The sequence below is a fragment of the Pelobates fuscus genome, chromosome 2, assembly GCF_036172605.1.
Source record: "Pelobates fuscus isolate aPelFus1 chromosome 2, aPelFus1.pri, whole genome shotgun sequence".
In the NCBI taxonomy this organism is placed as follows: domain Eukaryota; kingdom Metazoa; phylum Chordata; class Amphibia; order Anura; family Pelobatidae; genus Pelobates; species Pelobates fuscus.
In genome coordinates, this window is record NC_086318.1 from 277743447 (window position 1) to 277768274 (window position 24828).

General features: G+C 46.0%; 1 protein-coding gene across 1 annotated transcript in view; it reads left to right on the top strand.

The window, feature by feature from the left end:
* The window catches only part of PGBD5 (piggyBac transposable element derived 5), a 483316-nt gene that overhangs the window by 232583 nt on the left and 225905 nt on the right, over positions 1-24828 (top strand). The window contains exon 3 of the mRNA XM_063443400.1: positions 14133-14267. Coding sequence (XP_063299470.1) covers positions 14133-14267 — 135 coding nt within the window. The remainder of the gene's footprint in view (positions 1-14132; positions 14268-24828) is intronic.

A 24828-nucleotide genomic window follows, 5' to 3' on the forward strand; every position in this document is an offset into this window, starting at 1 on the left:
TTTCTTCCTGCACTGGGCACTGGTGATTTGTGCTGAAAAACCCCAACTCGGCTTATACTCGAGTCACTGTCTGTATTATGGCAATTTACATTGCCATAATACAGACTGGGGGCTGTGTGCTTTTACTTACATCTCCTGCAGCTCCTGTCAGCTCCCTCTTCCGCTGCGCCGGTCCGTTCAGCACCTCTGTCAGCTCCCAGTGTAAATCTCGCGAGAGCCGCGAGGTCATAGTGCGGCTCTCGCGAGACTTACAGTGTGAGCTGACAGAAGAGCTGCACGGACCGGCGCGGAGAAGAAGGGAGCTGACAGGAGCTGCAGGAGAGGTAAGTGCTCCCTGCCAGCCGTCCTCCCCCCCACTGAACTGCCAATGTCACTGGACCACCAGGGAAGGAGAGCCCCCCTCCCTGGCATGTATCAAGCAGGGAGGGGGGACGAAAAAATTAATATATATATATATAAATAATAATAATAAAAAAATAATAAAATAAAAATAATAATAATAAAAAATATTAATGAAACAAAAAAACAATATTAAAATAATAATTAAAAAATTAAAATACCCACCCCCCACCAAGGCTCTGCATCACATACACACACACTGCACTCACACACACTGCACTCACACACTCACACACTGCATTCATTATATACACACACTGTAAATAAATATTCAATTAATATAAATTTTTTAGGATGTAATTTTATTTAGAAATTTACCAGTAGCTGCTGCATTCCCCACCCTAGTCTTATACTAGAGTCAATAAGTTTTACTAGAGTCAATAAGGCTTATATTCGGGTCGGCTTATACTCGAGTATATACGGTATTTATTTTCTTATTTTCTTTCCTTTGCCTGTCTAGTTAGTTTTACAGGGAGAGAGGCTTTCTTAATTATAACTGTCAGTCTGTTTTTGACTGATGTTTCATTTTTTCTGATAATTTCTATCTCTCTCTGCAATGGACATGGCTAAATTTTTGAGCATATATTTATCCTAACATTGACATTCTCTAGGGTGTCTAGAAGACGGAGACTTAGCTTTTCTGACACTCATACCCCTATAGCAGATCACAATAAAGCTTATTTATTAGGGCCGAGTGAGGATACTGATTAAGCATAATTATCTCCTTAGTTACAGCACTCTAGTTTGGCAAGGGATTGCAGGATTACCTGTATATACTTTATTTGATAGGAATATTTCGACCATATTATTTGGACAGTCAGATCTTGTATTTTTTTTTTTTAAATTCTTTATTTTTGTCATATTTTATAATGTTCTCAGTGTCATTGGGGTGGGGGTACAGAAGAGAACAAGGGAATAAAATTATTGTTACAGAGGTCAAAAAGCTTATTTACCATTGTGATGACAATCATACATAATATATTTGTAAGGTAAGGTCTTTCATTGGTTACAATATCATACGTATGTTGGTACGTTTGTGCTACCTATGTAACATTTGTTGCTGTACTGATTCTAAGGGTTAGGGAGGGGTACAAAAATAGAAAGGGGAGGGGGTACGGGTACCCTGTTTGATTATTTTTAGTTTTTTAAAATCGTTATTTTTAAGAAAGGTTATTTTCATTGTCGTTGGTAGAGGGTACAGGGGAGGATGAGGCAATAGGGTAGGTGGTTCAAACAGTGCCAAGAGCAACATTGTTGGCATTAACAGTCATACTGTATAAGCATGTTAGGTACAATTCGTCTTTGGTTACATTAATTGCTGTGTATCCGGGTACCAGTACTTTGTGTGTAACCTTTAATATTCGTCTGAGTCTAGGGGGGAGGGGGGGGGTACAAAAGTAGCAGAGGGAGGGGGTACGGGTGCCCTATCTAGTCTGTTCACGTTATAGTTCAATATTTTCCGCTATTTGATATGTGTGTCGGGTTGTGTACCATGAAAGGTATAGGTGGTAGAACAGGTGAGGGGTTGTATAGGGTTGAAGGGGGATGTCGGGTCCCTAATCTGTCCTGTTTTACCATTCGGTTTGTTTCCCCGTATAGATATGTGTTCTTATGTAGTCATGGTCGGTACATCTGTCTGTGGCAGATTCGGTAATCATAGCTAATATCTAGGTGTGTCCGAGTTTGCGTATCATGTGAGGTGGATTTGTCGGGGAATACGTTTATCGTACAAAGGTAAGTCGATGGGGTCATGAGTGGAGGGTTGGTCTCAAGGTGGTTCATTCTCATGGGGGTCTCTTTTGGCTGTTGTATGGGGTACGGTAAGGCACTGGGCCCCGGTCCGGAGGGGTCAGGTGGCTGATATGCTCTGGGTGTTCTTTTGGTTATAGGGTTACTCCCTGTTCTTGCGCAGTGGGGGGTTCCTATTGTTTTGGGTCTTTTGTTTTATATATTATAATTACCAAGGTAGGGATGTGTCTCCCTCGATCCAAGGGTCCCAAATTTTGTGGTAGCGTTTAGGTGTGTCGTGGATCAAGGACGTGAGTTTGTCCATTTGTATTTGATCTAATATTTTTTTTGTGATAGTTGTCGGGGATGGGATTCGGGGGGTCGACCAAAGTTCCGCTATTGCTCTTCTAGCTGCAAGAGCTATGCGGGCGCTAAGTTTGTTTTCTGCTCTTGTTAGTTCTTACAGTGGTTTTGATAATAGTAACGCCCATGGGTCTAGTGGGTATGGTCTGTGCAGTATTTTAGTCAGTAGGTTTGTGACCTTTGTCCATAGAGGTTTGATCTTGGGGCAAGTCCACCAACAGTGGAGAAACGTCCCTTGTTCGCCGCATTGTTTCCAACATGTGTCGGGTGTTTTGTGTATGATTGCTAGCCGTTTGGGTGTGAGGTACCATCGGAATAGCATCTTATATGCTTGTTCTGTATGTGTTACACAGATGGAAATGGTCGCCGTAGCATCCCAGATATCTGCCCAGTCTGTGTTGTCTCCTGGAGGTCCCAGGTCCCTCTCCCACGCCGCGATGTATGGGAGGGTGACCTGGGTGGGATGGGTTGCTAAAGTCGTGTATAGGTCGGATATTTGTCCTTGTCTGGTCGGGCATTTCATGCACTCCTTTTCGAATCGGGAGAGAGTTGCTGTGCCTGCTTGCTGGATTATCGGGTTTGAGGCGAAGCTTCGTAATTGGATGTACCTAAAGTGATCGAACGTCGTCAGTGTGTCGGCGTCTTTGATTTCCGTGTATTGAATCACCTTGTTATTTAGATATAGGTGTTGGAGTCTGTCTATGTCCCTTTGATCGAAACTGGCAAATTGAGTTGGAGTGAGCCCTGGTGGGAATAGCTTGTTTCTCCATATCGGGGTCATGGGAGAAAGGAATGAGGATAGGTCGAATTTATTCTGTAATTTATCCCATAGGTCTAGAGAGTGGGTAATGGCTGGGGCAGTTGGGGGGGGCAGGGGTCGATGGGGTCTAGGGACCCACATGTAGAAGGATGGGAGGTCTCTTCCAAAGATGGTATGTTCGATATCCACCCATCTTTTAGTTTGCGGGGGTGCGTGCCAATGTTGGATTTGGGCCAGTTGAGCAGCTGCATGATAGTATGAGAAGTTTGGTAGTCCTAGACCTCCTTGCTTTTTTGGGATATAGAGGGTGGTTCTGCGGACCCGGGGTTTGCGGCCGTTCCAGATGAATTTGTCGACCGCCTTTTGTAGCGTTTTGAAGTCTGTTGTGTGGAGAGGTATGGGTAGTGTTTGGAAAAGATATAATAGCCTGGGAAGTAGGTTCATTTTTATGGAAGTAACTCGGCCAAGCCATGATATTCCCAGGGTCTCCCATTTTTGGAGATCGCCATGTGCTTGGCGTAATAGTGGTGTATAGTTGTTTTCGTATAGGGTGTGTAGATCAGCTGGGAGCTGAATTCCTAGGTATGTTATGACTGCAGGGCTTATTCGGAATGGGTGTTTGTGTTTGAGGTCGGTTAGTTGTGTTTCTGAGATTTGTATGGGTAGTATTTCCGATTTTGCGATGTTTAGTTTGTAACCTGCCACTTCAGCGTATTCATTTATGGTGTCCAATAAGGAGTCTATGGAGTGTTCCGGGTTAGTGAGTGTGAGGAGTATATCATCTGCGTAGGCGGATACCGTGTATGTTTCGCCCCTGATGGTTACTCCCTCTATGCTAGGATTGGTGCGGATAGCGTGGAGGAGAGGTTCTAGTGACAACGCGAACATGAGGGGTGAGAGAGGACAGCCTTGCCTCGTGCCGTTTAGGATCGGGAATCTAGGTGGGGAAATGTTAGGGAGCAGTAGGGCTCCCTGTGGGGAGTGGTATGTTGCCCGTAGGAATGCTAGAAAGGGGTTCGGTAAATTCATGTGTTCTAATGTGCGATAGAGGAAGGGCCATAGTAGGCGGTCAAATGCCTTCTCGGCATCCAAGGAGATCACTGCGGTGGGGATTTTGCGGTGTTTGGCTAGCCAGATGAGGTCAATGTTTCTTCGTGTGTTATCTAATGCTTGCCTGTTGGGTATAAAGCCCACCTGATCTGGGTGTATTAGTTTGTCTAGGTATGGATTAAGTCTTGTGGCCATCATCTTGCTCATGATTTTGAGATCTACGTTAAGTAGAGAAATAGGTCTATAGTGATCCGGCTCTGTGAGGTCTTTGTTGGGTTTGGGGAGCAAGCATATGTTCGCTGTCGTCATGTCCGGTGGGAGATGGTCTCCCTTCAGGGTAGCGTTAAATACTGCGCAGAGGTGTTTGAGGAGCAACGGGCTAAATTCTTTATAGTAGAGGGCGGTATATCCATCAGGGCCTGGGCTTTTGTTAGGTTTGCAGGCCCCCAATGCCGCTGCCATCTCTTCCACCGTCGCTTCAGCCCCTATGGCATGTTTAGCATTTTGGGGCAGGGTGGGTAGTTTTATGCGCTGTAGGTATTTATCTAGTATTTCTTGGTATGTTGCTGACTCTTGGTTAAGGTGTGGGGAGTGGTTATATAGTGATTTGAAGTATTGTTGGAATGTGTCGCCTATCTGGTCAGGCAGATCGGTAAGTGTGCCCAATTTTGTGCGTATAGAGGATATTTTCTTGGCTTCTATGCGTTTTTTGAGTCGTCGGGCTAGCATGGTGTCGGCTTTATTGCCCTTTTCGTAGTATTTCTGTTTAAGCCACATCATTGCTTTAGTCGTGTCTGTGAGGGTGAGTTGTTTAAGGTGGTCTCTAGTGGCGGTTAGATCGCGCAAAGTTTGTGGGTGTGGGTTGTGTTTGTGGTTCATTTCTAATCTTCGTAGTTCAGTTAGCGTGTCCGTTATCTGTTGCATTTTTCTTTTTTTATGCGCAGAGGCTATGCTAATTAGGGTTCCCCTGATCACTGGCTTGTGTGCAGCCCATAATGTTATTGGGGAGGTTACCGAGGTTGCGTTGGTGTCGAAGTATTCTTTTATGGATTGAGCGAGTGAGAGTCTTATTTGGGTATCATGGAGAAGTAACGGGTTTAACCTCCAAGTCCATGGCCTTTTCAGGTCTGGTATGCGGATGGTGATAGTTATATCTGCGTGGTCCGACCACGAGATATTACCTATGGATGTGTGGGTTATCTGGGTTGTCAGGTTCGGGGAGATAAGGAAATGATCTATGCGTGAATATGTTTTGTGTGGATTCGAGTAGAAGGTATAGTCGCGGTCGGATGGATGTTGCGCTCTCCATATATCTACTAGTGTTTGTGTGGCTAGGAATTGTGCGAAGTATGTGTCATTTCTTGATGGTTGAGATGTAGGCACCCCGCGGGTCGACCTGTCTATGGCCGGGATATGCGTGGCGTTGCAATCTCCACCTATTATCAGTCTCTTGCCTGCGTAGGCTTGTATGTGTGATGCGTAGTGGTTCCAGAACGTGCTATTTGGCACAGAAGGGGCATATACCGAGCTCACGACGTAGGGGGTTGCGCCTAGTTTACCTTCTATCGTGACATATCGGCCTTGTGGGTCTGCGGTGCACCTGACGTCTGTCAGGGGGCAAGTGGTTTTGAGTAGTATCGCTACTCCTTTTGTTTTTGTGGTTGGGGAGTGGGCCATGTAACTCTGATTATAGTATCGATTGGTAAGGGGGAATGACCTTTTGGTTGTGAAGTGCGTTTCCTGTAGGAGTAATATATCTATGTGTTGTCTGTGGGCCCATCGTAGGAGGCCATGTCTTTTAGTGGGTGCGTTAAGACCCCTGGCATTGATGGAGACACATTTCAGTAGGAGGGGCATTATGGCGGCTATATGTCCAATATGGTTCTGCTATTCGCCTGGGCGTGTAGAGTATCTGCGGTCAGTGGCCGGGGCGGTGGTCGCGCCCAGGGGTGGGCCGGGATCCCGTGCCTTGGGTATAGGGTGAGGAGGGAGGTTGAGGGATAGAGGCGAGGGGTGGGTGGGGTGGGGGTAAAAGAAAACTAAAGGTGGGGTTCTCTCTATGAGGGCCCTAGGGGGCCTATCTATTGGTCTTATATGTTGCCAATAGGTGGTTCGCCTGACGGCTCCTTAAGGGTCAAAGGTGGTAGTGGATAGAGTGATGGTCTACGGTGGCGGGTAGCCAGAGTCGCGGTCTGGTCCTTTGGTCAAGTCATTGCAATTATCTTATTAGCACGTAGTTGTGTGTGCCACATGTCGGTGTCTGTGGCATCGCCCCCTCCCCCCCGCCGTCCCCCCATAGGGCGGGGCAGCTGGGGGGGGTGGGGAGAGGCCGCGTGTGTGTGTCGCCAAGGAGCAAGTGGTGGGTTTGCGTACTGTACCCAGAGTCAGTCGTCAGTTGAGGGGTGTGGGTCTTTCCCATAGGGCGATGCGTTTCAGTGTGGTCGTCATCTATTGTTGCAGTCATCACTGGTGTGTAGGGTGCCATGGTAGGGGACCACTGGTTAAGCAGTAACGTTCCTGAGCAAGATAAAGTAATAAACATTTGAACATCATCGCTTTATATTAATACAGTTATGGTTATACAAGTGCTAGTACATTCTCTTCGCATTCTTATAACATACCCATTCCTATCAGTATTGTAATTTCACCTCATTCCCATCTTGTTTTAGTTGTGTTACCTCTGTATGCTCTCCCATTAGGTGAGATAGGTTTAATGGTATACATGTTGCGGAGGAGCAGGGACTGAGCTGCTTTTATGCTATAGACTGCTAGCTATCCAAATACTATATAATCTATGGTATCTCTTGCGTGCATGGTATTAGGCCACTTGGTCTGTCCTGGTTGCATCGGTATAGCTAAATATCTATGTTTCTGTTGTGATTCGATCGGTTCTCTGGTGTCCCTGAGTATTGTCTTTTCCATAGCGGAATCTATGTATGGTAGCTGTACTCAGGTGCTGTTATGTGGATGTTGTGGTGCGCCCATTGCACTTTGTTCATTCTAGAGGTAGTGTGTATCCAGATATCATGATTATTTGATCCGAATTTTTCTAGTTTACTCAATTTATAGTAGGACTGTGGTGTTTGTTTGTCTTTTTTATTTTTTTTTTTTTTGTGTGTGAGGGTGTGCATATCAGGGACTATTAGTATGTGGCTGGGAGTCATGCTGCATGTTTCGTTTGTCTTATTACTATATCTATGCTGCCTGCCCTGGATAGCCTCCTATAGGCAGCGTGCCTCTTTCATGCTAATTAAGACAGAAAAGGTGGGAGCGGTTGGCGCATTGTGTAGAATACACCGCCCATGGCGACCTCAATTACCACATACCTTATGGATTGGCATATAAGCATATAGATTGGTACCGTATGTACATTTTAGCAATGATAAGGCGGATAGTGATTCTAGGCCATGTCCTTATAAGGTTGCCTGTAGTTAATTTAGCCTGGGAGATATAGTCAATTATACAGTGGAGTATATTAGCACATTCTGTTCTGATTGCGTTAATGTTGAGATGTTGGTCTCTCAGGTGCGGTGATACCTGGGCCAGGGTATGTGTACCATATTGCTTAGGTGTTTCGTGTCCCCTTTAAACCCATGTATGTTACAGTTATGGCTACTCCTTAAGATTGGATGCTGGTTGGGACAGGCCCATATGGTTGGGGGTGTTGTGATTGCGCAGGTGGGTGGGAGCGTGTATATGTCTCAGCTATGGGTATACAATTGATTATTGTCATGTCATGCATATGCAAGGAATACTTAAGTGTCCGTAATGAGGGATCATCGTCCGTTTGTCTTGCTGATGGCGGTGGCGTCTGAGGCTGTCGGTATGTCGTCTCTGGGTGAACTTCAGCATGTCAAGCGTTGGAGTCTCTGGGTGTGGGAGCAAACATAGTCTGTGGCAATGTGTTGAGCGGGGTCTTCATGTCAGTCGGCGGTGTTCAGTTCTGAGCGCTGGGGTTCAGGTTATCAGGAGGTAGACGGCGTTGGTGGTGAATATCTCTTTCCCTTCGGGTGGATGGTGTCTGGGCTAGGTCGGATCCCTCTCCATGGTTGGTCTCAGGGTGAGGGAGGCCCAGTCGTTCCGCGAAGTTGGCCGCATCTGCGATGTCGTGCAGGGTGTACGTGTGGTTATTCCGGCGCACCGTGAGTTTAAAGGGATGCCCCCAGGCGTACCGGATTCGTCGTCGCGTTAGTTCTAGGGTGAGTGGTTTTAATTCTCTTCGTTTCCGCAGAGTACTGGGGGCCAGATCCTGGAAAAACATCACCGGGTGGCCTTCAATTTGGAGGGGGTTGTCTCTGGCCGCTCTCATTATGGCCTCTTTTATGTGGAAGTAGTGAAGCCTGACTATCACATCCCGCGGTCGGGCCATGCCTGGTGTAGGGGCTCGCAGGGCTCTGTGGGCACGATCCAGAAGGAGCTCGGCCGGAGGTGCCTCTGGGAGCAGGCTGCAAAACGTTTCCCTGATGGTAGATGCGAGGGATTCCATGTCGATCGTCTCGGGTATGCCTCTAATTCTTATATTATTTCGGCGTGACCTATTATTGAGGTCTTCCTGGGCATCCTCGAGTTGCTTCATTTGTTCCCTTAGTTCTTTTATGGCCTGATCTTGCGTATCTGCCCTGGTGGTGGTGGCGGCCATTTTATCTTCCAGGGAGCTTGTTCGTTGCACGAGGTCGGTGAGGCCTGCTCTTATGGGCGCCAGGTGTTTAGAGAATTCTGCGGCCATATTAGCCTTGATATCGTGCAGTAATCCACGGAGGTCTTCTCTTGTGATAGGGTTAGTGTTTTGGTGGTGGCTGATATCGCTTGCCGTCGAGTCGGAGTCATACTCCTTTGGGTCTCCGGCCTTTTGTTCCTCCTCCGGCCTGCGGGTTTTGAATATCGGGGCCACGGCCGACCCCTGCTTGGATTTACGTCCGCCGCCCATATTGTCAGGTACACCGTCGATAGCAGGTTTAGGGGTGAGTTTTCTGAGTGGCTTTGGCTGCAAATTGCTGCTAATATTCGCTTTTGTAGGACCAGGCTGTGCGGAGCTCTAGCAAGACGCCGCCATCTACACCGGAAGTCAAGCGCCGCCCCCCCAGATCTTGTATTTTTGACTCCACCACGCTGTATAGATTTTCCAGATTATGCAAGCAGTCTCACTCTTACACTGAGACTGCTTTGCATACTTAATTGTTGTTGTTCTGTTTTTCACCAGGGGTTAAGCCCCTTTGAGACATCTGGAGTCTCATTTCAGTACACTCGTTCTGTTGTGGCACCCGCTACCACTCTCCCCCCTGCTTTTGGTGAACAGGGGTCTGTGCGCACGGATGCTACACAGGGACATAGAACTTTTGGTTCTTTTCGTTTCGCTTTGTTACATTTAACTTTATATCACCTTATTGACACTTTATTACTCCGGTCTCCATACTCTCTGCCTATACCCATCTATTTAGAGGGAATTTCCTTGCCCCTGCCAATATTATATAATAGGTAATAGTATTACCGTTATTACACCATTAGGTCTCTGAGGACAGGTGTCAATCCATATCTGCCAAGTGACCCTATGTAGGGGGAACAGTCCATATTCTGCTCTGTCAGTGTGTATCAGGGGCTCTGAGGACATGTGTCAATCCATATCTGCCAAGTGACCCTATGTAGGAGGAACAGTCCCTATTCTGCTCTGTGTCAGTGTGTATCAGGGATCCTTAGGACAGGTGTCAATCCATATCTGCCAAGTGACCCTATGTAGGGGAAACAGTCTCTATTTTGCTCTGTGTCAGTGTGTATCATGGTCTCTAAGGACAGGTGTCAATCCATATCTGCCAAGTGACCCTATGTAGGGGTAACAGTCTCTATTCTGCTCTGTGTCAGTGTGTATCATGGTCTCTAAGGACAGGTGTCAATCCATATCTGCCAAGTGACCCTATGTAGGGGAAACAGTCTCTATTTTGCTCTGTGTCAGTGTGTATCATGGTCTCTAAGGACAGGTGTCAATCCATATCTGCCAAGTGACCCTATGTAGGGGTAACAGTCTCTATTCTGCTCTGTGTCAGTGTGTATCAGGGATCCTTAGGATAGGTGTCAATCCATATCTGCCAAGGGACCATATGTAGGTGGAACAGTCTCTATTCTGCTCTGTGTCAGTGTGTATCATGGTCTCTGAGGACAGGTGTCAATCCATATCTGCCAAGTGACCCTATGTAGGGGGAACAGTCTCTATTCTGCTCTGTGTCAGTGTGTATCAGGGATCCTTAGGATAGGTGTCAATCCATATCTGCCAAGTGACCCTATGTAGGAGGAACAGTCCCTATTCTGCTCTGTGTCAGTGTGTATCAGGGATCCTTAGGATAGGTGTCAATCCATATCTGCCAAATGACCCTATGTAGGAGGAACAGTCCCTATTCTGCTCTGTGTCAGTGTGTATCAGGGATCCTTAAGATAGGTGTCAATCCATACCTGCCAAGTGACCCTATGTAGGGGGAACAGTCCCTATTCTGCTCTGTGTCCGTGTGCATCAGGGGCTCTGATGACAGGTGTCAATCCATATGTCAAGGTGTCAATATGTCATATGTCAGGTGTCAATCCATATCCATTGTGCTTTAGGAATGTTAGGTGATTTCTGCCCTTTATGGATTAAAACCAGACTCTGCATCAACTGTGTCATTTTCCATGGGAGTTTTGCCATGGATCCCCCTCCGGCATGCCACAGTCCAGGTGTTAGTCCCCTTGAAACAACGTTTCCATCACTTTTGTGGCCAGAAAGAGTCCCTGTGGGTTTTAAAATTTGCCTGCCCATTGAAGTCAATGGCGGTTCGCCCGGTTCGCAAAGTTCCCGTTCGCGAACCGAAAAATTTGTGTTCGCGACATCACTACCTGTGACAAATTTAGAGCTGAATGTCTGCTTCATTTGTCTTTTTCCTTGTGTTTCTTTGGGGCTTTACAGGTGACAGAGCTGGTGTTTTGTAATTTGTATTCCTCTATGAAGCTTTTGCTTGCTGATGTGGAGGTCACAGAGTTCGGCCTTAGGATTTGGATCCAGTGGTCTAAAACCGTTCAGAAGAGCAGGAGTTTGGAATTTTTTATTATTGGTCTTGGGGAAAGAGTTTTGTCCTTAGGAGCTTGCACTGGTATAATTTGCTAGGCATCCTAGGGTATCTTTTAGCTTCCTGCTTTTTCCACTTTTCAGTATAGTGTCATGCTGCATCAATGCTTACACTCTCTGGAGGTAGACACACGTCAGTGCATGTCCCATTCCTTAAACACAGAGGAACTGACAAAGGCATCAGGTTTAGGGTTACATGAGACAGTTGTTCAGTTTAGGTAGATGTCTGTCAGCACTATGCATCAGTTCTCTGTTTGTTTTCATCTTTAGTAGTTTCTTTAGCTGCTCCTTCTGCTCCCTCCATTTCTTCTATGTCTCATGGTTGTCATTTCTCATAGCTCAGCTCCCTCATTTTGTTTTGGTTCTAAGGCACTCTAGAATGTAAATTTACTGCAGATTAAATACACATTTCCATAATATGTGTTGCTGTGCACTTTGCACATATTAACATTTTGCAATATTGACAAGATTTCTACTCATCTCATTGGTTATCTGTAGATAAGGCTCTTTCACTAAACTGAGTATATGTTTGTAGTGGATCTTGTTTTCTGCTCCTCTCTAAACCAAGTTTGGTTGTTTAATTGTTTTTTTTCTCTTTAATGAATAACTCAATAGAAAAGGATTTTTTTTTTTACAAGAGCACCTTAAAACAATATCTGTCAGGGGGTGGGGCCTGACTGCTGAGCAGAGCAGACCTCAGACACTGCAGCTCCTGCAAATACCGGTAAATATTGCTGAAATATCTACAGACAAAAGCTACCAACACAGGTACAACACAGTGCCCATGAAGATACCAAACAAGTGGACTTTCACAAGAAAAGTACCTGATCGGTATCTGTGGCCTACAAGTCCTGGGCGGAAGAGGTGGCCAATCTCCCATTTCAGAGCTGACTGGCCACTGATGGTGGGGCTGATCCTGGTCCACTCCCGGGAGGCTACTCTGACCTAACAGGAGCATTGGGTGAAACCATAAGGGCAAGCACGCAACACAGCAACTCACTCATAATGGTGGACGCCACGTGTTCCAACAGCCTTAACATTACAGTACCTACTGTCATGACCCAGCTAATAAATTCTGGCAGAAGCTTGAAAGCAGGATGCTTCAAAGCGCCCCACAACAGTTGAGTGATCCCACACCCCAAGTATCGCCACCAAGACCCTGGTGGGAACCTGTGGTTCTGGCAGTGAAAGAGGCCCCAAAATAGTGGCAGAACAAGCAGAGCTCTTCGCTTAAGTACCTGTCAGTGCAGAGGCAAGAACCAACGTGGTACAAAACTAAAACTAAAGTGCCACCCGGGAAACCCGATCTTGGCAAATGACAGGGTCCGCCGGATTGTATATGGGTTCAGAGGCCTTGAGGATGATTGCCAGTTCCAGGACTGTGTTATGCCCTCTGAGGGCATAGGTTAATTGGGCTCCTGGACTGAGCTATTAAGGGCTTTAGGCCATTCACCTCTCTATTACATGGCCTTCAAAGGGGAGCTATACATGTGTAAGATTTATTTGCTGTACATACTTTCACTGCTGACTTTAATTTGATTGTCTAGTTACCCTTATCTTTCCATCATATATGAACAATATGGGGGCCTTCTCTGGAAATTAATCAGCTCTGTTTAATGTTGCTTTATGTGTGATTTTAGTTAACAAAAAATGTGCAGATTCGTAGGCATGCTCATATTGAAGTATTTGTCAATTTTCCTGTCATTAAGAGATGCCATGTTTAACACTGGAATAAGCAAAACATGTAAAAACTCCTTATGAAAATAAGTTACGCTATAAAATAGTAGATGTTTAGAAGATTCCTCAAATCTTCTGAATATACATATACATAGAGAAATAAAAAACCTAAAAAATTAAAGCAGAAAGGGCCACAAATGGTGCAGACCAAAAAACACCAGATAATAGCTAGTGTAATAATCTTTCTTCTCTACTTCCCAACTTCTGTGCTTGTTATGAGAGAAGAAACAAAAGACCTAGTGCAACACTGTATAACACCAAAAAGAAAACTTTATTTTATGCACTCACAAGATAATTAAAAAGTGAAAGCCCATCACAGTTTCTTTACTCTCAGGTGAAATTCTGTATACAACCTCCAGCACCCAGAAATCGGTTGTGAAGGCAATCAGTAAAACACAGGAAAAACTGTGTTCTTTTACCCTATGTGTTTCATCTATAAATAGACTTCCTCAGGGTTATTCAGTGTGTTTCTGATAATTCTATTAAGTCCTGGGTTTAAAAAGCCTGGTTTGCTCCTCCCAAATTGACTCCCAGCCAATCGGGATGGAGCTGGTCCACCTGATGTAGATAATCCTCATTTGCGTGTTTAACACTGTACTGTTTTCCCTATGCACAAGAAAAATAAAGAATTGTAAAAATAAATGTACATGTAAAAAAAAAAAAAAAAAAAAAAAGAACAATATCCACCAAATGTCTAAAAAGATGGCCTTTTTGCTAAAGTCATATTAAAAATACAGACAACATTCAGATGCAAAAATGTATTCTTTAGGTCACCAACAAACCTTGTTTCATTGTTTGTGACTATAATATTCATTTTAATGGAATACTGCATTAGGTTTATCTGACCTTTGTTCTCACATTTTGAAAGATTCCTTCTGTTGTTTTTCCCTTGTCATTCATTGTTTTCATTTGAGAAGAATTGAAAAGTTACTTATGCATTATCCAACATTTGAGGTAAAAACAGAATAATTTAAGATACAAAATAATTTGTACTTATTTGTTTATTAGGTGCTACATGAGCCTTTAATTGATGACGATCCAGTATTCATTGCTAGCTGCACAGAACGGGAATTGCGCAAAAGGAAAAAGAGAAAATTCAGCCTCTGGGTTAGACAGTGCTCTTCTACAGGATTCATTTGCCAGGTAAGTGTAAGGACACTTTATGTATACAGAGGGACTGAATTCAGGATGCAGTTTCACTAAAGCAATATAATAGAGAAATAGAGTAATAGACGACATAGGTTTCAGTCCTCATTGGCCATCATTAGTTAGATATAGCTCAAATTTGTGGGATAATTACCCCTTTTAAATGTGTCAGTATGACAGCAGAGTGTACATATAAACATTGGCATGTTCTATTAAAGTTATGAGATAATGCAGACATGGATTCCCAGGGTTCCATGAGAAATCTAGAAGCAGTTACAGAACTATTGACTAGGGCATCCACCCTAGTCTATCTTTCCATTTACAGTTACCCTGTCCAGTCTGTTCCTCAGCTTGTTTTCCTAGCTTGTGTCTCGTCATCTTCCATGCGTTCCTGAGCTTTTCTCTTCCTATCTTTCACCCTGACCAGTTTTGTGTACCCCTTCTATGTGCCTTACGTTACATGACTTTTGCAGTTATTGTGTAGCCACTCTAAGTCAAAGTCTGGTTGTATTTTATTCATAAATCCCCTAGTAGGACTGTGTCCCAACTTCCTTTACACACATTGTGCCAACATACCGCTACCATCATATCACAGCCATGACTCTCTTGCATGATACAGAAAGTATGAGGGAGGGCGAGTATGACATTGTTTGATGAGGGAGTGAGAACGAGAGAGTGGAGATAAGTGTGCCAGGGCAATAGTGGCATGGTAGGAGGGACAAGTGTGACAGGCTTGAAGGGGTTAATGTGACAGGGTAAGTGTGGCATAGTTGAGCTGGGGTGAGTATCACAGTTTTAGGGTAAAGGGTAAATGTGGGTAATGGCGTGAGGAGGGGGTATACTGGGAAGGGGTGATAGTGAAGGGGTTATTGGGAGGGAGGGGGTATCTGGGAAGGGGTGATAGTTGATGGGTTACTGGGAGGGGGTATACAGGGAGTGGGGTGATAGTGAGGGGTTACTGGGAGGGAGGGTTTATACTGGGAGTGGGGTTACTGGGAGGGATGGGATATACTGGGAGGGGGTGATAGTGAGGGGTTACTGGGAGGGAGGGGTTATACTGGGAGTGGGGTGATAGTGAGGGGGTTACTGGGAGGGGGTATACTGGGAGGGGGTGATAGTGAAGGGGTTACAAGGAGGGAGGGAGTATGCTGGGAGGGGGTGATAGTGAGGGAGTTACTGGGGGCTATACTGGGAGGGGGTGATAGTGAAGGGGTTACTGGGAGGGGGTATACTGGGAGTGGGGTGATAGTGAGGGGGTTACTGGGAGGTTATAGTCAGGTAATGGTGCCTGGAAGGGAGGGAGGGGGTTACTGGGAGGGAAGGGGTATACTGGGAGGGGGAGATAGTGAGTGGGTTACTGGGAGGGGGTATACTGGGAGGGGGTGATAGTGAAGGGGTTACAAGGAGGGAGTATACTGGGAGGGGGGTGATAGTGAAGGGGTTACTGGGAGAGGGTGTACCAGGAGGGGGTGATTGTGAAGGGATTACAAGGAGGGAGGGAGTGTAACAGCGCCCCGGGTATAGAAGGGGTTAACGCCACCAAAGTTGTTCCCTTTTCCGAATGAGAAGTCAGCTACTGAACACGTCTAAGTGCCGAACAGGAAACAAACAAATTATCCCCCCCCCCCTCCCAAGTACGAGACAAGGCTCTGTATTGAGGGTCAAGCAGGACCGCTTGGGTACAACCTGTATAGTCGTGATGGATTTCACCTAAATGGAAAAGGGTCTGCTGTGCTAGGGGATAGGATGACTAGAAGGTTGGAGGAGATTTTAAAGTAGTAGTAGGGGGAGGGTCAAAGCAATCTAGAAAATGGGCTTTTGCTCAGAATAAAGGGGATGGAGGGGAAAGCTCAGAACAGAGGAGGTATGTAATATTGACGAAAATTCAAAAAGTACAAAGGTCTCATGATAATTAGAGTTGAGCGGACACATGCATGTTCGGGGTCGGCCATACTTTGAAAAAAACGTCTGGGTTCGGGCTCGAACTTGAATCCAAACTTGACCATGAACCCGATCCCCATTGAAGTCAATGGGGACCCACACTTTTGGCCACAAAAATGTCTCTAAAAAAACTCCTGGAAAGGGCTAGAGAGCTGCAAAAGGAAGTAAAATGGGGGTAAGAGTAGGACAAGTGCCCTGCAAACACATGTGGATAGGGAAATCACTTAAAATAACATAAAATATATAAAAATTAAAAAAATACAGCTGAGCCATAAAATAGCACTAGATGGAATCTTTGAACATAAATCAAAATCTAAAGCATGGCAGTCAGGAGGATCACCAGAATTATCCATTTGAGAGAGGGTTGGAGTGCAGGGTATTCTCTTTCATTGTTCAAACTGAGCTCAACTCCTGATGCATGGAGAAAAGGCCTTCACAAGCCTCTGCTATTGTGTACATAGGTTGAGGAGGCGGTGGAGGAGGAGGAGGTAGCCAATAGCCAAAAAAAGAAAACAAAGAGTAAGTGCACTTGAGTATAACAATGGCTGGGTGAGGCTGGTATAAATGTCTATTCTGCACAAGGTACAGACAAGTCTGGTGGGATCCATGCCTGGTTCATTTGAATAAATGTGAGTTTGTCCACGTTGGCTGTGGACAGGCAGCGGCGCTTGTCTGTGATAACGCCCCCTGCTGTGCTAAACACACATTCAGACAATACACTGACTGCAGGGCAGGCCAGCACCTCAGAGGCATAAAGGGCAAGCTCAGGCCATGTGCCCAATTTGGAGACCCAGAAGTTGAATAGGGCAGACCCATCAGTCAGTACGTGTAGGCGTATGCACACATACTGTTCCACCATGTTGCTGAAATGCTGCTAAGACGTTCCATATCAGATGGTGGTGCTGGTTGTTGTGGCGTGCTGACAAAGCTTTTCTACATTTCGGCCATGCTAACCCTGCCTTCTGAGGTGCTGGCAGTGCCCCAGCTGCATTGGCGACCTCTTCCTCCTCCTTTGCCTTCCCCTTGTGCTTCCACTGAGGCCCTGGTGTCAGATGGTAATGCCCTCAGCAGCGCGTCTACCAGCGTGCGCTTGTAGTCGCGCATCTTCCAATCACGCTCCAGTGAGGTAATTAAGGATGGCACGTTGTCCTTGTAACGGGGATCCAGCAGGGTGGCCACTCGGTAAACAGCACAAGTTAGAATGTGGGCAACTCGGCAGTCATTGCGCAGGCACTGCAGCATGTAGTCGCTCATGTGTGCCAGGCTGCCCAGAGGCAAGGACAAGCTGTCCTCTGTGGGAGGTGCATCGTCTGTGTCCTCTGTATCCCCCCAGCCACGCTCCAGGGATGCCCATGAGCTGCATTGGGTGCCACCCTGCTGTGAACATGGTTTCTCCTCCTCCTCATCCTCATCATCCTCCTCATCCTCCAGAACTGTGCCCTGGCTGTACAATTGTGTACCTGGCCTATGCTGGTGCAGGAACCCACCTTCCAAGCCACTTGTGAATGACTGGCCTGATAACTGTGGAAATTACCCCTCTTCCTTCTCCTCTTCCTCCTGTGCCATATTCTCTTCCATCATCGCCTGAAACGTTTTTTTCAAGGAGACTTCGAAGCGGGATAGTAAGGCTGAGAATGGCGTCATCGGCACTGGCCATTTTGTTTGAGTACTTGAAACAGTGCAAAATGGCACACAGGTCTCGCATGGAGGCCCACTCATTGGTGGTGAAGTGGTGTTCCGCAGAGCGACTGACCCATGCGTGCTGCATCTGAAACTCTACTATCACCTGCTGCTGCTCGCATAGTCTCTCCAGCATGTGCAAGGTGGAGTTCCACCTTGTGGGCACGTCGCATATGAGGCGGTGAGCTGGAAGGCCGAAGTTACGCTGCAGCACAGACAGGCGAGCAGCAGCAGGGTGAGAAAGTCGAAAGCACGCACAGACGGGCCACACGTTCTGCAGCAGCTCTGATATATCTGAGTAGTTTTTTAGGAATTTCTGCACCACCAAATTCAGCACATGCGCCAGGCAAAGGATGTGCCATGCGCCAGGCAAGGCCCAGAGCTGTTACGAGATTTCGCCCATTATCCCACACCACCAGGCCGGGCTTGAGGCTCAGTGGCAACAACCACTCATCGGTCTGTTCCATGTGGGTCCACAGCTCCTGCGCGGTGTGGGGTTTTTCATCCAAACATATGAGTTTTAAAACAGCCTGCTGTTGCTTCCCCCTGGCTGTGCTGAAGTTGTTATGCTGCACGGATGAGGTGGTGGTTGTAGTGGATTGTATTGATGCTGTCAATAGAAATTTATATAGAAAATGTATTTGTATAATTGTTTCCCTGTATATCGGTAAAGTGTATGTAGTATTCGTATGATGGTTCGGTAGTTTCATACGAATGAAGCTACCGAACCATCAGACCACCCCAGTGAGAAGTGTGCGCCTCGTTAAGCGTTCACACTCTGCAAACCGCAGCTTAATTGATTCATTGTATGTGCCTGTGTGGTCGCCGTTCGGCATACGAACCACTTGTGGCGGCCATCTTATGCATGAAAATCTCAGCGGTGTTTGGTCGAGTGTCTGGAACTCAAATCGGACACTCAAACAATTGAACATCGCTGAGACCTCCAGAGCTCCATAACTCACGAACGGAGAGACTAGGCAGCCCCTCATTTGGTAAAATCAATGTACCGAACAAGGGAATTAATATGAATGGAAGATTAGCTGTGGATGGCAGGTATTTCTATGTGTTTTAACTCCTGAACAGAGACCACCTCGTGTGCGGTCGGTCAAATTAAACCCTCCACCTAACTCCCGAACCCCTGGTCCCATCTGGGTGAATTTTTGGATATGTTAGTCACCCAGATCAGGGCTACCAAGGGATACCCAAATTATTATTCTCACTGCTTGTTTTGGGGTATATCTAGAATTCAGGGAAAAGTACTGTATGTTTAATAAGATTATGTGTCACACTGAGGGGAGGAGATGTGTGTGTGTGTGAGGTGACTGTTACATTATTGGCTACTGGACTACGTATGGTGAATCCCTCCCTTGCATGGGAGAATGCTTTATAAAGGAGGTTGTGTGGATTAAAAGTCAGTTCAGCTCCTGATGCTGTGTGCCGTCCAGTCATTGGGATCTGTATGGGAATATTCGTGGATTACCTTGCTTGCTGGGATTATTATTCTATGGTATTTTATTCCTTGTTCAGGAGCCTTACTGGGATCTTTAGTGGAGTTAACCTGTGAAAGACCAGCTCTCCGCTACAGTGGTAGAGGAGGAGGAAGCGGAGTAGGAGGAGGAGGCAACAGGAGGCAAAGAGGAATGCCCTGCAATCCTCAGTGGCGGAAGGACATGCGCCAAACTGCTATCCGCCTCAGGCCCAGCCGCCACTACATTTGCCCAGTGTGCAGTTAGGGAGATCTAGCGTCCCTGCCCGTGCTTACTGGTCCACGTATATGTGGTTATGTGAACCTTGCCAACAGATGGAGTTGTGCAGTGCACACCTGATTTTGTCCGCCAATTGGTTGTGCAGGGAAGGGATGGCTCGCCTGGAAAAGTAGTGGCGGCTGGGAACCACGTACTGTGGAACAGCCACCGCCATCAGGTTTTTAAAACTGTCAGTCTCCACCAGAAGGAATGACAGCATTTCAAAGGCCAGGAATTTTGAAATGCTGGTATTCACAGCTAGGGATCGCGGGTGGGTAGGGGTGTAGTTACTCTTTTTCTCCAGTGTTTGGGAGATGGACAGTTGAACTCTTCCATGGGACAGTGTGGAGATGCTTGGGGACGGTGGCGGACGTGGTGGTGTTGCTGCCACATCCTCTGTTTGCAGGGTGGCAGCGGCCGAGACAGCAGCAGAAGAGGAAGCAGGAGGAGCCTGAGACCTTTCTTGTTTTTTGATGTGCTTACACTTTAGCTCGTGCTTTGCATGTAGATGCCTGGTCATGCAGGTTGTGCTCAGGTTTAGCACGTTTATGCCTCGCTTCAGGCTCTGATTGCACAGCGTGCAAACCACTAGTGTATTGTCGTCAGCACATAGTCTGAAGAACTGCCACGCCAGGGAACTCCTTGGAGCTGGCTTTGGTGTGCTCGGTCCCTTGGTGCGGTGGGCAGTAACAGGCGTACCGTCTAGGGGACGGACTCTCCGCTTTTGCACCCTGCTCGCTCTTACGCTGTGCTTATGCCTCTGTGCGACCACCGCCTCTTCCTCCAAACTGCACATGTCACTCTCATGGCCTTCATTACATGTGGGGTCTAGGACCTCATCATCCTCCACATCATCTTCCACCCACTCCTCAACCCTGCCCTCCTTGCGGGTCTACACCCGTCAGAAACCCACAGTAGTTGGCACCTGTGTTTCGTCATCATCAGAGACGTGCTGTGGTGGTCCTGGCATGTCCACATCCTGATACATAAGTGGTTATGTATCAGTGTACTCATTCTCTTCCACTTCTGGGGCAGGGCTAGGTGGATGGCCCACGGAAACCCCGCCAGCAGAGTCATCAAAAAGCACAAGAGACTGCTGCATGACTTGTGGCTCAGACTCCTTTGCTGATTTGCAAGGGGGTGATGTGAAAGACAGATGGCCATGGGCTGCAGGTGCCAACTCTGAGCTTTCAGCAGGGGGCCGGGTGGGAGACAATGTGCAGGAACTGGAGGTACTGTCAGCCATCCAATCTATTATCGCCTGTACTTGTTCTGGCCTCACCATAACACCAAATAACACTGAAGGTTCGTGTAGCGGAGAGCTGATTTCTCACAAATTAACTCCACCAATATATCCAGAGGATGCATGAACAAGTAATAAATCCCAGAGAGTATCCAGCACAGTCAGCAATAAAATCCAATAATATCCCATCACCTTTCCCAATCACTGGACGACACACAGTATCAGGAGTAGAACTCAAGTTTAATGGCAACATTCCTGCTTTTATGAGATTCTCCCATGCAAGGGAGGGATTCACATTAATTACACATTGCACCAATCATATAGACGTTACCTCCCACACATCTCCTCCCCTTAGCTTAACAGATAATACAATTACAATGCACATATTTTTTCCCACTTTCTAGATGTACCCCAACTATGTATGATATACCTTTAAATGATCCGGGTGAGGAACATATCCAAAAATCACCCAGATCAGACCAGGGGTTCGGGAGTTATAGGAAGTTAAAGTTTTGACCGACCTATTTTCGGTAAAGATGCCGAAAATAGTTCCATGAAATCTGGCCCTGCGGTCGGTCTCTATTCGTGCCCCAAAACTCCCGAAAGGCTATACCACACATAATGGAGTCGGTAACCGGTTGAATCCCCTAGTTCGGGCCGTTCATGGTTTTCTTTCGGTAGTTTCTGCCGTCCTGGAGGTCTTAGCGGTGTTCGAGTGTCCGTTTTGAGTTCCAGACACTCGACGACCAAACACCGCTGTTCGTGAGTTTAAGATGGCTGCCGCCACGTGTTCAGCTACCGAAATGGCGGCCACCCAGGGGATATAGCAGCATGTTCGTATGAACAAAGGGAATAGGAAGCGATCAGGAGGGTAAATTACATGAATAATGTACATCAGGGTGGTCCGGTTGATACCGGAGAAACTGACGGAAGCCAAGCACAGAGAGATGGACACAGGTTTCTTCAGGAAGGAAGAGATCTTTATTCGATTCACCAACCGGGACTCAGAGGGACTAATGTCACCAAAAAACAGCAAAGTCTGAGCCCTGATCATACAGTGTAGGTCCCTTATATAGGTATATAGCTCCTCCCATAACTAGCTCCACCCACACATACTCTTACCCAATCAACAGAATAAAGACTAACTTCCTGTTTGACCACATGGCTTGCCCAGCACAATGGAGGAGGGGAATTCTCTATATCCTGTATTTCTGCACATGCTCCGTACACTACTGATTGTATCGTTGCCACGTGCAACCAACCGACCGATACATCAGTATATGCACGTGCACATACCACGTGGCAATCTCCCCCTACTAAATTTATTTTTACCGAGATTCCACCACATTCCCCCCTTTGATGCTTCTGATATTTCATAATTCCAGATGCATCACTTAATCAGAGTTTGCGTACACCTCAAGTTGCCATAAACCAGACTGGACTTTGCGACTCTCTAAAGATACGAATCCCTCAGCATTCCTCTTCCTGTACATGTTCTCCTTGATTTAGAGCCTCAAACCTATAAACAGCCTTTATCTGTGCAGCAGCCTTTCTCTCTGCTATATTTTCTATAATGCTCTGCACAGACCTAACTACTAAAGGAATCAGACATGGCAGGAGAAGGCACAACATCAAGATTAGCATGACTCCACCTACCAATGCCTTGAGTCCTCCAAGCTGCTCATACCAATTACCAAACCAACTACTCGGATTATACCCTTTCCATACCTGAGTAGGCACATGCGCTAGTTTAACCATATGGCTAGTAAGCTCAGCTATTGCTTGCCCTTCATCATCTATTTGAAGACAACAATTGCTTAGATTAAACTTCCCACATACACCTCCCTCTACTGCCAATAGGTAATCCAAGGCTAATCTATTTTGGTAGACGGCTGTCCTCATCCTAGTGTTATGCTTTGCTAGGAGATTGAGCGCTTGCAATGTTTCATTGGTAATTATCTCAACCACTGCCTGTAACCTTATGATACGGTTGAGCATGTATATTGGAGTTCTATATCCAAAAGTACCATCTTCTGCCCACGTAGCTGGCCCATAATAATCTATAATACGCTGGGGAGGCCACTCATTATCTTCCCAGGTACCTATCTCTAGGGGTCCCCTTTTCTTTCTATGATTCACATCATATACTTTAACTCCCAAAGTCTCTCCTGTTTCAATTGGCAACAAGAAGAAGGATGGTTTGAGCATACCTAATACACATGCCCCTTTCCCAGTCCTGTGGTAACTCCGAATAGGCTTTCTTACCACAGATCCAGTACAAATTTGCTGGAGCTTTCCAACTAGATGTAGCAGATAAGTCAAACCACACATCCTTTAAATTGGTATAAATTGCAAACGGATTAGGTGGTTCTGAGACATTTGAAGCTGACCACCAAGTTGTATCTTTTGTATCATCATCATAAGCTTTTTGCCCTAGACAAGTCAATTCTCCTACAGATGTATTAAACATTATTCCTTTCCTTGCTATACAAACATAACCTATAATGGAGGTCTTTAATCGCCACTCAGATTTACCTCTAACACTCATTTGAAAATCAGTTTGAGAAGATGTTAACTGTTCAACTGTCTCAGAACCGGAATACATTACCTCCTTTGCTTCCCAAGGCCATTGGTCTCCCATGTTAGTACCTCCACACACATAGCAGTTGGTTACATTAAGACTATCAGCAATACTCTCGGCTAAATCAATAAATAAGTTCTTCGCGTTATGGGGGGATCTTATTTTCCACACTCATCTCCTCATAGAAGGAATGGAAGACCTGATGAGTCTCGGTTGCCACAGTATCGGTCTCTATCCCTATAAATAATATTGTCCCAGGATCCAAACCTGTTCCATATATCTGGAACCCAAATAAATTCCCAAACCTATCTATAAATAGTTCTGGGTCATTAATAAGTATATGGACTGGATTACACTCCATAGACTTACAAATTGTTTTGTTAGGCAACTTAGTGACAATCATATCCTTATCTACTGTCTGTCCCCAGGTTGCCCACCCTACACAGGACCAATATGGACAATAATTATAATCTTTATTTGGGCATTTTGGATCCATATATTTGTACTTACTACTGGGGCAAATATACTTATCATTAGACCCATACGTTCTTTCCCATTTAAGATCGCCACATACATTCCACGGTTTTCTACCACCTGATATTGCCTTACATGCATCAAATAGCAGAACACCTCAAGAATGTACGGTTTCTAATATGGTCTTATTTATCAGGGTCCCCTGTGAGTCTCCATTCCGAATAGTCAACCAAATTGTACGGGGTTGATACACAGGACTAAAACACTTAGGTTCTCCTGCTCCTAAATGGCATACACTATAATCTATACCTAAGTATCTACACTTGGATACATGTCCTTTACACTCATATTGTGAATGCCAAATAAGGGTCTGGGAAATGTTATTGCCTGTTTTCGTAGTCTTAATGCAAACCTCACAGCCTGGTGTGTCGGTACCTCTACCTTCCTGAATAATTAAAAACACACATATATACATTATCAAACACATCACTCCTGACATCTTTGTCCTGACTCTTCGACAGTGCGATGGCACCTCAGCTTCCAGGATGTGAGGGCTGCAGGGAATGGAGTCCTCCTGATCCTCACTTTTCTTCACAGAGATCCCTTCAAGACACTCTGACTATGTAATGTAGGCAGGTGGTCAGGCTTTATTATGGCCATCAAAACACCTACTTGCTGATCTCTATGATTACTCTAGAAATCCCAATAATTCCTCGTCACTCCGACTGAGTTGCACGCTGCAACTGGATCTTGCAGGGATTCTCAGGATCTGGTATAACTTGCCAAGAATCTACTGCTACTGCTTTAACCCTGGAGTGATGAATCCACGGAGTCACTTCGGCCACCTTTATAGCTGTTGGGATAGACAAAAGAACAACGTAAGGACCCCTCCAT